This window comes from Eretmochelys imbricata, chromosome 2 (genome assembly GCF_965152235.1).
Source record: "Eretmochelys imbricata isolate rEreImb1 chromosome 2, rEreImb1.hap1, whole genome shotgun sequence".
In the NCBI taxonomy this organism is placed as follows: domain Eukaryota; kingdom Metazoa; phylum Chordata; order Testudines; family Cheloniidae; genus Eretmochelys; species Eretmochelys imbricata.
In genome coordinates this window covers 41,411,003-41,427,221 of record NC_135573.1, presented here as the reverse complement: position 1 = coordinate 41,427,221, position 16,219 = coordinate 41,411,003, and the positions used below count along the sequence as shown (strand labels likewise).

Here is a 16,219-nt window from a genome sequence, read left to right as displayed (position 1 = left end):
CATGAAATATACATCCCATCTAAGTATGCCCAAATGATTAATTTACTGCTATTTAATGATTAGCATAAAAATCTCATCATTACACAAGATAGAAATGTTGCCACTAATTGCTGGTTGAAGTGAACGTTGTTTTCTGCATAGAAATTAATGGTGTGTACAGCTCAACTCTCTTGGCTGAACTGGGAAAATTCAAGACTTTCCTGAAGCAGAAGGCACTTGAATTCTTTTCCCCTCTCCAGGCTAGAATTGGAAGCATTTCTATGAAAAATGAAGTGATGTCAGAGCTGATGGTAGATCTGGAAAGAAAGTTTTGTGCACAAAGTGAACCAGCCAATTGTGTCTTCGTGCCATTTTTGTGAAATGCTTTTTATCTTGGCTGGTTTAGCATCCCTTCGCAGTAGGCAAAACAGTCTTCAACGTGCATTTCTCCAGAAGTTCAGACAAATTTCAGTTACATAGTGTTTGACCAATACTGGGTCTTAGATTTATTATAATTATTTAACATTTATCTTATAGTAATGATTAAAGGACTCGATCAAGTGTACGGAGCATTGCACAAACGTAATAAATGCAAGCTTGCCCACACTGTCTAAAGTTGGGTGCACAAAATTAGAGGCTATTTTTGCCTGCTAGGCAGTATTGCTGTGAGTTGGTTAGGTAGAGATAAGGCTGAGAATCAGGAGACTTGGTTTCAAATCCTGGTTCTTATCACTGATTCTGTGTGATATTGGGCAAGTCACCTGATGTGATCCTTAGTTTCTTTGTGTAAAAAGGTGACAATTATACCTACCTAGCTCATAGGTGTGTTTTGAGACTTAGAAAACACTTTGTAAAGTGCAATATAAATTCATAATAGTGTTAAGTTCAACCAGTGGCACTAATGGAAACAGAAGTCAGGACTAGAGCTGTGTGAATAACTGACTTTTTGGTTGGCTGGCAATTCTGAAAGGAGAAAAAACCCATGTGGGGTAGACCCAAAAATAATTTTTCTGAAAATTTCAGAGTTTAAAAGTTAAAAACAATTAATGTCGGGTCAAACAAACCATTTTGCTGGACTCAAAATGAAACATTTTGTTTCAATTTCAAGTACTTGTTAACATATTTTTTTTTAATTGGAGGCAATTTTGAAACAGTCATTTCAAATAAAAAAATCCAAAAGTAATATTCTTCTTCAAGTGATGGTCCCTTTACATATTCCAAACGTGGGGGTGTGCAGTCACGTCATGCGCCGGAGCCAGAAGTTTTAGCAGCAGTTGTCCATTGACGCGCACACGCATCTGACCTTGCCTCATGCTGCATGCGAGGTTATAAGAGGCCGTGTGGGCTGATGCCCCATCAATTCCCTCTTACCGCATGGTCGTAGTCAGAATCTTCTCTTTGCATGCTCGTAGTCTCTGTGAGAATGATAGTCTGTTTGTATATAGTTATTTCGTTCCATTTCTTTCATTATTAGTTCTGTAAATAGCATAGTTAGTTTAGCTAGTCACCCCATACAGGGCTTGCCCCGACCTGGTTGGGTGTGTCTATGCCCCACGTTCCGGGCTTTAAAAATTGTGTCTTGTGCCCTCACTCGTTCTCTGAGAGCAACGAACATGCTCATTGTCTCTACTGCCTGGGAGAGATGCACCTCGCCACCCACCACCCCCCACCCAGATCCAATGGCACCACCAACAAGGCAAAGGAGAGCTGCAAGCACTCCAACTGACGCTGCAGCAGCTCCCTGTTGCAGATTACTGTGATTCACGGCATTTCCTCGCCGAGCGTCGCCCGTTCGGGCGAGATGTCACTTGCAAACCCCACCACTTCACTCCCTAAGGCAGGGGGCAAGGCCAAGTGGAAAAGAGAGGCGCTGGCACTGACGGCCGCTGCGCCAATTGAGCAACGAGACAGGCCACTGGGACGTGCCCCTCTGCCCTGTCAGGACACACCAGGCTCTGCTCTGCGCACCCCCTCAGTTCAGTGGCCAGCGGGACATGCTCTGGACACTGGGATGGGTGGAACTGTTGTTCCTGGTGACACACTTCGACTTACTGTACCCACCCTCACCACTTCTCTCTGTTCTCTAGCCTCCTACACCAGCATATGCACCGATCCTCCTCAGCTGGGACCCACCTCTGCCAGTCGCGGCACCATCTGCATTCACAGCTCCACCACGACTGGAGGTTTCTTTGGACTCTGCGGGCTTCTCGGCAGAAGAGCAGTTCTTCTCCCTAGTCTCCCGACGTAGTTCAGACTCCCAAGCGCATCTGCCACACCAGACAGGGTACTCTCCAGTCCCACAGGGGTGGTACCCATACCCTGGGGGCCCCCAGTTCCCTCAGGGCCCAACCTCCTGGCAGCAATGGCCTACCTGGTACCCTTATTACCAGCTGTACCCACTGTTGATGGTCTTGCACCATTCCACCTGGGCCCCTCTGCCAGAACCAATTGGCTTGGACCCGGAAGAGGACCCAGAGCACGACCTGGTACCGCCAGTTCTGCTGTAGATAATTTGTGCCATCTACGGGGGCTGACTTTCTTTTTTCCTAACCCACCCCAGCCTCGGTAGTGCATGTGGCCATGGAATGGGCATGTGAGCACTCCTCTATATATATAAATATATAGTATTTGCTATATATCTGTATAAAAGCCAGTCAGCCAGTCAGCTGCGAACCAGCTGAGCAGCAAACAGCAGAGCAGCTAACAGAGGGAGTTTGCCTGGGATCTGCCTGAGAGGAGGTACGCCAAGGGTTGCATTAAGGAGGCTGTGTTGATGAGTATCTGAATGCCTGTTGTGGGGACTGTTTGACAGTTTGACCATGTGCTTGATTGGTGGTTTGAAAAGTGTGAATAGGGAGTGCTTTGTTCCAGGTGAGCCTTGAGTGGGCCTGACTGTATAAAAGCCAGTCAGCTGTGAACCAGCTGAGCAGCGAACAGCAGAGCGGCTAACAGAGGGAGTTTGCCTGGGAGTTCGCCTGGGGAGCGCCCACTGAGGCTTACATCTTGCCAGCTTCTCTGAGTAGCTACTACAACTCCTGAGTGAGCTCGTAGAAGGAAGGTAATATGGATGGGGACTGTTCAGCTGTTGTGACCTGCACTGGATGTGCCATGTTTGTCTTTCTTCCACAGGACTAAAGCGACCTTGTCTGTACAAAGTACAAGCTGGTCTCCATATTGGAAGAGAAGGTTCAAGGTCTGGAGCAACAGATATCAACCCTGCATTGCATAAGAGAAACTGAAGATTTCCTGGGCAGACGTCAGGATATGCATCTACGGGCACAATGTTCTGAAGATTCAGAGCAGGCTGTGCAGCAGGGACAGGAGGACGGTGAAGAAATTTGGCAGCATGTGACCTCCAGAAGAAGAAAGGGGGGCGCCCATGTACCAGCAACGCAGATACAGGTAAGTAACCGTTTTCATGTCCTCTCCACAGATACTAATGCAGAGAGTGGACTAGATGATACATCTGAGCGAAGGGAACAGAAGGAGACTCTGCCAATTGGAAGGCATGAGATGCACTGTCCTAGGGTTGGGGGTTCCACGACCACCGCTCCCAAGAGAAGGAGGCGAGTGGTGGTGGTCAGGGACTCTTTCCTCAGGGGGACTGAGTCATCTATCTGCCGCCCCGACCAGGAAAACTGAGAAGTCTGCTGCTTGCCAGGAGCTAGGATTCACGATGTGACGGAGAGACTGCCGAGACTCATCAAGCCCTCGGATCGCTCCCCCTTCCTGCTTCTCCACGTGGGCACCAGTGATACTGCCAAGAATGACCTTGAGCGGATCACTGCTGACTACGTGGCTCTGGAAAGAAGGATAAAGGAGTTTGAGGCACAAGTGGTCTTCTTGTCCATCCTCCCCGTGGAAGGAAAAGGCCTGGGCAGAGACCATTGAATCGTTGAAGTCAACGAATGGCTACGCAGGTGGTGTCGGAGAGAAGGCTTTGGATTCTTTGACCATGGGATGGTGTTCCAAGAAGGAGGAGTGCTAGGCAGAGACAGGCTCCACCTAACAAAGAGAGGAAAGAGCATCTTCGCAAGCAGGCTGGCTAACCTAGTGAGGAGGGCTTTAAACTAGGTTCACCGGGGGTAGGAGACCAAAGCCCTGAGGTAAGTGAGGTAGTGGGATACCGGGAGGAAGCACAAGCAGAAGCACGCGAGAGGGCAGGGGTCCTGCCTCATACTGAGAAAGAGGGACAAACAGCGAGTTATCTCAAGTGCCTATACACAAATGCAAGAAGCCTGGGAAACAATCAGGAAGAACTGGAAGTCCTGGCACAGTCAAGGAATTATGATGTGATTGGAATAACAGAGACTTGGTGGGATAACTCACATGACTGGAGTACTGTCATGGATGGATATAAACTGTTCAGGAAGGACAGACAGGGCAGAAAAGGTGGGGGAGTTGCACTGTATGTAAGGGAGCAGTATGACTGCTCAGAGCTCAGGTATGAAACTGCAGAAAAACCTGAGTGTCTCTGGATTAAGTTTAGAAGCGTGAGCAACAAGGGTGATGTCGTGGTGGGAGTCTGCTATAGACCACCGGACCAGGGGGATGAGATGGACGAGGCTTCCTTCTGGCAAGTCACAGAAGTTACTAGATCGCAGGCCCTGGTTCTCATGGGAGACTTCAATCACCCTGATATCTGCTGGGAGAGCAATACAGTGGTGCACAGACAATCCAGGAAGTTTTTGGAAAGGGTAGGGGACAATTTCCTGGTGCAAGTGCTGGAGGAACCAATTAGGGGCAGAGCTCTTCTTGACCTGCTGCTCACAAACTGGGAAGAATTAGTAGGGGAAGCAAAAGTGGATGGGAACCTAGGAGGCAGTGACCATGAGATGGTCTAGTTCAGGATCCCAACACAGGGAAGAAAGGAGAGCAGCCAAATACGGACCCTGGACTTTAGAAAAGCAGACTTTGACTCCCTCAGGGAACTGATGGGCAGGATCCCCTGGGAGAATAACATGAGGGGGAAAGGAGTCCAGGAGAGCTGGCTGTATTTTAAAGAATCCTTATTGAGGTTACAGGGACAAACCATCCCGATGTGTAGAAAGAATAGTAAATATGGCAGGCGACCAGCTTGGCTTAACAGTGAAATCCTTGCTCATCTTAACCACAAAAAAGAAGCTTAGAAGAAGTGGAAGATTGGACAAATGACCAGGGAGGAGTATAAAAATATTGCTCGGGGATGCAGGAGTGTAATCAGGAAGGCCAAATCCCACCTGGAGTTGCAGCTAGCAAGAAATGTGAAGAGTAACAAGAAAGGTTTCTTCAGGTATGTTAGCAACAAGAAGAAAGTCAAGGAAAGTGTGGGCCCCTTACCGAATGAGGGAGGCAACCTAGTGACAGAGGATGTGGAAAAAGCTAAAGTACTCAATGCTTTTTTTGCCTCTGTCTTCATGAACAAGGTCAGCTCCCAGACTATTGCACTGGGCAGCACAGCATGGGGAGGAGGTGACCAGCCCTCTGTGGAGGAAGAAGTGGTTCGGGACTATTTAGAAAAGCTGGAGGAGCACAAATCCATGGGGCCGGATGCGCTGCATCCGAGAGTGCTAAAGGAGTTGGCGGATGTGATTGCAGGGCCATTGGCCATTATCTTTGAAAACTCATGGCGATCCGGGGAAGTCCCAGACGACTGGAAAAAGGCTAATGTAGTGCCCATCTTTAAAAAAGGGAAGAAGGAGGATCCTGGGAACTACAGGCCAGTCATCCTCACCTCAGTCCCTGGAAAAATCATGGAGCAGGTCCTCAAGGAATCAATTCTGAAGCACTTGGATGAGAGGAAAGTGATCAGGAACAGTCAGCATGGATTCACCAAGGTCAAGTCATGCCTGACTAATCTAATTGCCTTCTATGATGAGATAACTGGCTCTGTGGATGAGGGGAAAGCGGTGGACATGTTGTTCCTTGACTTTAGCAAAGCTTTTGACATCGTCTCCTGCAGTATTCTTGCCAGCAAGTTAAGGAAGTATGGGCTGGATGAATGGACTATAAGGTGGATAGAAAGTTAGCTAGATTGTCGGGCTCAATGGGTCGTGATCAATGGCTCCATGTCTAGTTGGCAGCCGGTATCAAGTTGAGTGCCCCAAGGGTCGGTCCTGGGGCCGGTTTTGTTCAATATCTTCATAAATGATCTGGAGGATGGTGTGGATTGCACCCTCAGCAAGTGTGCAGATGACACTAAACTGGGAGGAGAGGTAGATACGCTGGAGGGTAGGGATAGGATACAGAGGGCCCTAGACAAATTAGAGGATTGGGCCAAAAGAAATCTGATGAGGTTCAACAAGGACAAGTGCAGAGTCCTGCACTTAGGACGGAAGAATCCCATGCACCGCTACAGACTAGGGACCGAATAGCTCGGCAGCAGTTCTGCAGAAAAGGACCTAGGGGTTACAGTGGACAAGAAGCTGGATATGAGTCAACAGTGTGCCCTTGTTGCCAAGAGGGCCAATGGCATTTTGGGATGTATATGTAGGGGCATTGCCAGCAGATCGAGGGACGTGATTGTTCCCCTCTATTCGACATTGGTGAGGCCTCATCTGGAGTACAGTGTCCAGTTTTGGGCCCCACACTACAAGAAGGATGTGGAAAAATTGGAAAGAGTCCAGCGGAGGGCAACAAAAATTGTTAGGGGACTGGAACACATGACTTACGAGGAGAGGCTGAGGGAACTGGGATTGTTTAGTCTGCGGAAGAGAAGAATGAGGGGGGATTTGATAGCTGCTTTCAACTACCTGAAAGGGGGTTCCAAAGAGGATGGATCTAGACTGTTCTCAGTGGTAGCAGATGACAGAACAAGGAGTAATGGTCTCAAGTTACAGTGGGGGAGGTTTAGGTTGGATATTAGGAAAAACCTGTTTACTAGGAGGGTGGTGAAACACAGGAATGCGTTACCTAGGGAGGTGGTGGAATCTCCTTCCTTAGATATTTTTAAGGTCAGGCTTGACAAAGCCCTGGCTGGGATGATTTAGTTGGGGATTGGTCCTGCTTTGAGCAGAGGGTTGGACTAGATGACCTCCTGAGGTCCCTTCCAACCCTGATATTCTATGATTCTATGATGATGATTCTCTACCTTCACTTATCCAGATAAGGCGGTGAAGTACCTGGACTCAAGGATCACAAGCTGTACTCCTCCGCAGCCCTGCAATTCTGTATATTGAATTACCAGGCTCTGCTGGCAAAGTATGATTTTAATAATTATGCCAAGCTGGCAGAGTTCTTGGAGGACATCCCACAGGACAAGCAACAGCAGTTCCAGGCCCTGGTGGAAGACTCCCTGGTTTTGGTTTTGGTTTGCTAGTTTGTTTTTCTGATAGCCTGAATTCTATTAAAAACTACAACACTTGTCTAACTTTTAAACATGCAATAGTTTTGTAATTTATAGAGTTGTCACCACATTGCGAAATCACTAAAGTCAAATAATTTTCATGTTCTATATCTCAGCCATTTCAGAGCTGCATCCACACAAGCAGGAACGGCAATGGCTGTCAATAGAGCTCTTGACAATATCTTTAAAGTGAAAGAACCAAGTAAACATTTGCTGCATGTTCTTTGTTAGATATCTATGAAAGTTTTATCCATCTCTTCCACAGCTGCACAGTAATGGACAGAGCAGGCATTCATGATATATACTTCTACTGCCTTTAGTCCGGGAGATGCCACTATTACGCTTCTAAATCTGTTTGATGTGTAAGATTAAATAGGACATCACTGTTCAGCAAACTTTGCGGACTTTGCAAATACCCAGTTACACAAGCATTGTTTATCATATACTAATTTTTATTGACACTGTGGGAGATGATCCTTTAAAATAGAGGCATAAGGTTTTTGCATCAGCTGGAGTCATTTTTTAATGTAAAACTAAAACCTTTAAAAAGGTCTCTCTTAAATGTGCATTATGCAGTCAAATTAAATGACAGATTTCCCTTCCCTCCCCCACCCAAACTCAAACCCCTTTTTGTTTCCTCTCTGGAAAAAATGATTAGCACAGTTTAAAATAACTGTAGGATAAGATCTAAAATTGAAAATAGGCTTGGAATTCTTTTCAATGACACTGCCCTAAAAGTCTGGGAAATACACAAATGAGATGTCAACTCCAGATGAGCATCAGGCAGATTTACAGAGGTGATTTGCTTAAGAAATATTTACAAATGTGGAAAGACAGCATTTAATATTATATATACTGTGCATAGAGCGATCACTCGATCTTCAATTTTTAAAAAATAGCAAACTCCCTCTTCTCATGGGTTCTGAAAAAAGATGGATGCTGCCATTAATTACCAGCTTTCTAACCTAATTTAAATTTGCTAAGGTGTTATAAAAATTTGCTTTTTTGAGAAATCTCTTTTTTACAAATAAACCTGGTCTAAAGTGGTTTGAGCATGGGACAATAAGCCAAGAACTCCCGAGTTCTAATGCCAGCTCTGTCACTGTCTTGCTGTGTGGTCTTGGCAATCCCTAAACCCATACCTGCTCTCTGGTTTTGATTCATCCAAAACTGAAAGGGGGCTATTATTTACATTTGGATGTGGCCAAAACCTTGGTAAATTATCGGTTCTCCCGAGATTTCTGCCACCTTTGGGCCATGACCTGATGGTAACAGCTGATCTTCAGAGTGCAGCTTGTGAGTTCTCAGCATCATCTTGACCTCAGCCCTAGATCCGATTCACCCTTGACAGTGAACTCTATCCCAAATGTGAATGAGAGCTGAATTCCAACACATCGGCCCACCTTTCCTATCCAGCCAGCCCGGTCTGATTAAGAGTTTGGGATGAAAACTGTGTACGGCTTGTTGGTTTGATACGGATTTAACTGCAAACCAGACAAAATGTAGGAACTGTGGAGAATTTCCTATTTGTTCAAAAATAGGCCTGCACTGAACCTCTGCACACTGAAATTGTTGAGATTTCCACAGTTCTTCCCTGCAACTCCTAGGGAAAAGCCACCAAAAAAAAAAGAGAGAGAGAAATAAATGTTGAAATGTTTTACTGACAAAAACCCCTAGGTTTAGAAAGAGGAGAAATATGTTAACTTTGAAGTTTTCCTCAGGGGTGAGAGTTAGTGTAATAAAAATATGCACAATAAGTTTATTAAAGTGTCAATTTTGACTTTATCCACAGGTAATCATCATGTTTTCTCAATACTGAGCTCTGCCACAATGAACAGGGAGACAGTTATGCAAATAAAAATAGGTCCCACCCTTGTCCACCATGCTGTACAGCAACTGAAATCAAGGACACACCTTCTCTCTACCTCTGTTCTCTGTGGTTACTGAACTTTTGGCACATATAATGAAGAATCATCCCTCACAAAGCACTTAAGGGTTCACATATATCGCAGAATTTCCTGCTGTATCCTATTTTTATTACAAACTCATCCTGCTTTTATTTCATTTTTTTTTAACTAGGCACAATTAATGACAACGAGAATTTGTCATTATATAAAGTTAAAGTTAAATTCTGAAGTGGTGCCAATGACTGAAGGAAGACTATTTCCTGATAACTTACATTTCAAACTACCAAATATATCAGTTATGTGCCTTTTCACATGCCAATCCATGGCTCTTCACTTGATATATGATATTAATTGCATCTCTTTGCTGAAGGGGAATTGCATCAGAACTTGGCTACAGGAAACTAGTCTAGGTGAAACTAAAACTGTATTTTTAAAACAAATTGTCACTTTGAATTATTTTTGTCAAACATTTCCTTTTGGAGATGGCTTCAAACATTGTCACCATTAATTTAGATACTTGCAATTTAGCCAGACTTAAGTAGTAAGAGCCAATTTACTTATTCTTTGTACTGAGGCTTTTCTTTGTAATAAGGTTTATGGCTGGGCTTGCTGTCACTCACTGCTGGGTAGCTTGTAAGTTAGCAGTAGTGTGAAATTGGTGCCCGGTGTGCCTAACCAGAAGTTTCAGTCACCAAAAATCTGGCCTTTCTTTTGCCTTCAGAAAAGAGATCATGTTGCTATGAATCCAAATTATGATGCTTTATTTATACAATGTACAGCAACTCTCACAATTAAATTTAAAAAAAAACCACAAGTGTTTTGCTCTCTTTTCTCCCTTTTCAAGGGCACCAACTTTGTGGTGTCACGGCAGCAAGCCGTGAATAATGTATGAAATAAAACCCTCCTGCAAAGAGACTAGATAGACAGTGCTTTTCAGTTGTCTGGACTATTTGCATCTCACTAAATATATCTAGAGAAGCCTTACAGGACTAAAAGTGTGCCTCTCTGCCTTTTTACTTCTGGACAAGATTTTAGAGCTACCAAACTTTAAAAACATCCTAGCCCTTAATAAACTGCTTTATACTTTTTATAAAACCCAAAGCTTGATGTACAATTCTATAAGACAAATAACAGGATTGAAAATGAAAATTGGCAGCAAAGATTCTTTTCCAGTTTACTCTTTAGTAAAGATCATGAAGTAAAAGTTCTCCTGGGTGAAGCAATATATGTTCCAGAGACGAGGGGCATATGGTAAGAGCAATGCCATTCCTGTCAGTGGAATTGTGCCCACTTTCTCCAACAGTGAATTTGACTCAGGAGTATGTCACTGCAGGAAAGCTCTAGTTCCCATTATCATTGAGTTTTAAATTCAGAGCAAATTAAATAGCCAGCCAATTTGCATCTTAAAGGATGATTTGGAACAGAAATAGAATGGAGATCAGAGAAACATGATGTAGCAAGTCCTTTGAAAGTCTCTTAATGTCAGTGAATAAAAAGAACTTATAAATCAATACATGACTCTTCTAGACACCAGTATGAAGTTGTAAAAGTAGAAGTGATATGCTGCAAAGCTGGCATATTTGCAAGAATTCAAGCTATTGCATTCTGGATACTTTGTATCTGGGGAAAGATGTGGTTGTATGCTCTGTAAAGCAAAAGGTTACAATCCTCTTACATCAACAAAACAAGAGCCTTCACAAGAGGTTCAGAATCATTCCACCAGAGTCACAATTTCACCCTCACAATGTCCCACAAATGGCCTTATTGGAAAAACCCTCTCTCCCTGTGTTTAGGCAGGCTAGGGAGGTGCCTGTGTAACCCATGTGCCTAATAGGGAGATATCTCTTTAAGAGACCCATGGCAGGGGGAGGTAGGAGTGAGCTGTGTCTGGGTCATTGTTGTTTGTTTGTTTGTTTTTTTAATCTTAGCCTGGTTTATAGCAGTCAACAAACAAGATACAGACTTATGGAATATTAGTAAGCAAAAAAGCCCCCCCACACCCATTGTCCATCACTCCAAACTTCAGGTAACAGATCTTGATGAGTGTTCAGCCACCAACAATGAGGTTGTTGATAGGGATATGGATCAATTTCACAAAGAAACCAATAAATCCCATTATCGCAAAACCTATTGCTGTTGCCATGGCAATCTTCTGGAATTCTTTTCTGTCCGGCTTAGTGCATCTTTTAACAAGCCCGATGGAATCGTTTACAAAGTGATGGCTGAGCTCAACAAATTGCATTGCTTGATCCATGATTGCCTGAGGCTCCGGGGCCAAGCGAACCGCTCGCGCAGGCAGATTAAGCACTCCATATCTAGAAGCTTCTGGAATTGGGTGTGGTTGTTTTGGGTCTGCTCCAGTAGGTTCCCTGTTGGGTCAGACTCCATGAGGGCAAACAGTCAGGGCAGCTGCTTCGTGGGGGGCCACGTGCCCTGTGTGAGCTGGGAGAAGCTGAGCCCAGGAGCAGGAAGCAGGCTGTCGTCCCTAACTCTGATGCATTTTGCAGCAGATCAGTGATATTGTTAACCCTTGAACAGGGAAGCAGCGCAATGCTAATTATAGCCAGGGAAAATTGGCAGGGAAAAATAATTTCTTCTATTTTAACTGTACGCTTTAAAAGGTTTTGATTTTAGCCAAACTGCTCTAGTTAAATTGTCTCAACTCGTCGGAGTCACCAACTTTTCTTTAAGTGCAGTAATGGGGGAAGAGTCGTTTCTATTTTGCTATTCTCAGTTTTGTATTTTCTTGTAACCAGGTTTTCTTTAAATCTATCCAGGTAACGCAGTGATTGCTTAATGAGTTAGCTGACTGGCTAGCAGGGATTTCAGCAGAGGAAGAGTCTGCCTGGATTCCAACTGAAGATCCCTACATTCAAGTGGAGGGAAGATGTTGTTTTAGACTCATCAGACTGTATAGGTTTGGTGATCAAAGACTCTGACTGAGACTTAGGTGTACAAAACCTAAGCTTTTGGGAACTTTCAGTTTCTTCTTCCTGTATTTCTGTGGGGACTGAACTGTTCAGATTTTAATTTGTTTTCTTTATTTCTGTTTATGTATAACTGAAGATAATGTCTATGGATTATAAAATAGCCATGTCATGCTGTAAAAATTAGATTATTTGTTTCATCAGAAGATTTTATAAAGTTATTTAATTAAATTCATTTCTTTAGTTCCTTTTGGGACTTGAACGTGGGGAGGTTGACCCTGTGCAGTCCTTGCTGAAAATCCTGAGAACCTGAAGTCTGGGTCTCCAACTACGCTTCTATGGGAGTTGGGTTTGGTTTTTTTAAGGCACTGGAGAAGGGTAATGAAGTGAACTCTAGCCCACCCAAAGGTTACACGTGAGCTTTCTTGAACTGGCTGTACCAAAAGCTTTATTTTGTTACTGCTTGGCTGAGGAAGAGTAGACAGTACCCACCACTGTCTTCCTGTGTAATGCATGAAATGAAAAGAATCTGCCAGACAGACCAGGGGTTCTCAACATTTTTCTTTCTGAGGACCCCCGTGATGGGTTAGACCCCCTATCTGGGATGCCACCTGATGTTCTGGGGTTTAACTGAGACTCTCCTGCTCCACCAGCCTGGATTCCCTCTCCCTGTTTTACTGAATTAGGCTCTCTGGCCTCTTGCAGGACTCACACACAGGTAGAGACACACCCAGCTGCAGACAGACTGAAATCAGTTCTGTGTGAGAAGGCTCCCCCAGCACTCATGTGAGAGAGAAACCCAAAAGTATGTTGTCTTGCACTGTATAGAAAAATCTGCACAGCCCAAGCTCATAAAAATTCACCCTCTTCCTCAGTGTGAAGAGAGAGATGCATGACTTCTAGCCCCCCAGTTAGAAATTATATAAATTGGGTTTAATAACAAAACAAATTTTATTAACTATAACAGGCAGATTTTAAGTGGTTAAAGAGATAGCAAATTGAACAAAGTAGATTACTAAGCAAGTAAAACAAAACATGCAAACTAAGCTTGATTTACTAAAGAAATTGGCTACAAATAGTAATTTCTCACTCTAAATATTGTCAGATTACAGAAAGTCTTGAAAGGCAGCTGCACCGGCCTGCAGCTTGAGACCTCAGGTATTATATTACAAGCCAGATGCCCTTCCAGCTTGGGCTCAACCCTTCTCCCCCAGTTCAGTTCTTGCTTCCAGGTGTTTTTCAGTGTCTCTTTGGGTGGGGAGGCAGAGGAGAACCTCGATGATGTCACTTCCCGGCCTTATATAGATTTTGGGTATAGAGGGAACCCTTTGTCTTCCAGTAGAAAAACACTGATGGAGGGGTGTGGGTCCAGTACCAAGTGACCCTGACCATGTCTCTGCAGGCCTGTGGCAGCCATTACTCTCAGGCTGTCTGGAGCATCCACAGGAAGACTAAGCTCTTTCACAGTCCATTGTCTTTGCTAATGGGCCATCAGCCCTGTTTGGCTTTTCATTGTTGTACCTGCAGGGCTAGCTGTAGGTGACACCCAAAGCAGCACATATGAAATACAGATACATGGTCAATATTCCTAACTTCAGATACAGAAATGATACATGCATACAAATTGGATAATCACATGCAGTAAATTATAACCTTTCCAAAGATATCTTACATGAGCCATCTTGCATAAAGTATATCTCAGTTATGTCATATTCATATAATGAGCATATTTTCATAAAGAATATGGAGTGAAACGTCACACCCCCAACGTGCTATAAAAACTCCACAGCCCACCAGTGCCATAATAACTGGTTTTCTGCATATAAAAGCCAGGGCCAGCGTTCAGGAGTAGGAAGCAGGGCAATTGTCTGGGGCCTTATGCCACTGGGGCCCACACAAAGCTATATTGATCAGGCTTCAGCTTCAGTCCCAGATGGTGGGCTCAGGGCGCAGGCTTCAACCCCGTGCGGCAGGGTTTGGCTTTCTGCCTTGGGCCCCAGTGCATCTAATGCTAGCACTGCTTGGTGACCCCCTGAAATCTGCTTGCGGCCCCCCAGGGGGGCCTCAGACTCCTGGTTGAGAACCACTGAGATAGACTATAGGATTCCTGGGAATGCAAAGTCATTCACTGTGATGTTTTATTGGTGTTTTATAACATCCAGTCATTCACCTTGATAATATTTTATTTCCAAATTCTTATTGTTTCTCTCAGATGTGGCTGCAGAATCTCACCAAGTCCAAAGATCTCAAAGCAAACAAAAGTTAAAAAAAAACCCAAAACCCACAATAAAACCTAATTACATTTAAAAGTTTTTAAAGTATGATTTGCTTCCCCTTGCAAAGAGCCATTCAAGTACCTCCAGCATAGTCATGGTAGCTCCAACTGTTTTGAGCAAGAGTCTTCCCCCAGTCTTCATTTTCCAATAACACTATCTGGAACCTCAATATTAACTTTAACATATTTCTGAAGTTGTCAATGTTTTGTTTTGTTCTGATCTGAGCTAGCATGTTTTTCATTAGTTAGCAGCAAAACTTGTGAGGTTTCACTTTGCAGGGAATTGTGCAAAGGTTTCTCTTCATATGTGATTTCCTTCGCTTTGAACTTAAATAGCCTTGGATCATCCCTTTAATATTGCTGACTAGGACTTGGAAAAAACAAAGAAGACCTGGTCCCCAGAGAATCCTTCCCAGGTGAGACAGCAACAGAAACAGCCAGGACAGAAATCTGGGAGATGTGCAGATACAGATGTGGTCCTGAAGGATCAGTCTTATGTAGGTAATTAGTGAGTCTCTGTGCTTTGATTTAAGGAGCAACCAGTAAACTGGGGCAGAACATATCTTCCAAGTTGTACTTGCAGTTTTGGACTCAAAGAAGCACCACAAACTTTTCAAAGCAAAACTCAGTTAAAACTGCCACATTTCACCTGCTTTCAAGGTGAAGTTATGGGGAAACCTGAATTTTCCACATGATTTTGTATCAAAGCTGTAAATTGACCCAGTTTCAATTAAAGGCTCCTGAAGGTAAGCAAAGCTTATGATGAACATGGCACAAGTATGAAATTTGTGATAAAACTCAAAGGTTCAGTATAACTGCAGGTTTTGTTGAGAAAATGTGCCACGTTGCATTTCTAGTTGGCAGTGTATTAAAACAAGACTTAGATCTTGAATACGCATAGCTGGAATTGCTATATTGGCTGCCACATTCAGATGTCCAAACTATTAGTCCTTGTCTCCACAAAAACTTGCGCTAGTTTAACACTGTTTTAAACTGATTTGATAAACTGGTGTGCAAAACCCTGTGTAGTCACTGAACCTGGAATGAGAGTATCTGATTAGCATAACCAGATTCTTTACCACCTTTAACTAAACTGAAGTAAGTCACTTTTAAACTGAAATGTGTCTACATGTGGTTTAGTTTAACTAATCATTGTAAAGCCAATTTAAATTAAACCAGTGTGACGTTCTTGTGTAGCCAAGCCCTTAGACAAATTGCCTTCCAGTTGGATGTTTGCAGCCTATGGAACTGTCTGGCCATTTACAGAAAGAAAAAGTATGTGTTTGATCTGGGAACATTGTCTGATAATACTGGGTATGTCTACACTGCACATTCCTTATGGCGATGTGGAGAGTAGATATGCTACATGTCCCCGAGCACAGGTGTAAATAGCCAGCGAGGCCCTGCTTAGGCGAGTATAGTAAAGACACGCATGAACTCTGTAGGTATGGACTCTAAATGGCTCCCCTTTCTACACTACTATTTTTAGCAGTGTAGCATCCTGCTGCCTTCCCGCATTGATGCATCTAGGTATACAGCACAATGTGGATGCAACCTGCTTTTCACTGTGGCATATAGCTACACATACCTTACGTGCCACAGTTAGTCGTGTGCAGTGTGGACGTAGCCACTGAGACAACTGTCTTATTCACAAATAGGAAACAAACTGTTTCTGGCAGTGCTGAGCTTAGAGTCATTGGAGAGGGATCACATGACCTGAGAGGGGCAGGAGAATTTTTTCAAAGATTCTTTTCCCACCCTATTCATCTAAACCCTGTCCGAAAAGTATTGTAATGTGAACAGCCCA

At 43.9% G+C, this 16,219-nt stretch overlaps 1 protein-coding gene and 1 pseudogene across 1 annotated transcript in view; one reads left to right on the top strand and one right to left on the bottom strand.

Moving 5' to 3' along the window:
- CPQ (carboxypeptidase Q) overlaps window positions 1-12,136 on the top strand; it is a 259,790-nt gene extending 247,654 nt beyond the window's left edge. Inside the window, exon 9 of the mRNA XM_077808923.1 lies at window positions 11,988-12,136. Coding sequence (XP_077665049.1) covers window positions 11,988-11,991 — 4 coding nt within the window. The 3' untranslated portion in view covers window positions 11,992-12,136. The remainder of the gene's footprint in view (window positions 1-11,987) is intronic.
- Window positions 11,172-11,464, bottom strand: LOC144260317 (protein transport protein Sec61 subunit gamma pseudogene; annotated as a pseudogene).
- Window positions 12,137-16,219: the final 4,083 nt, after the last annotated feature.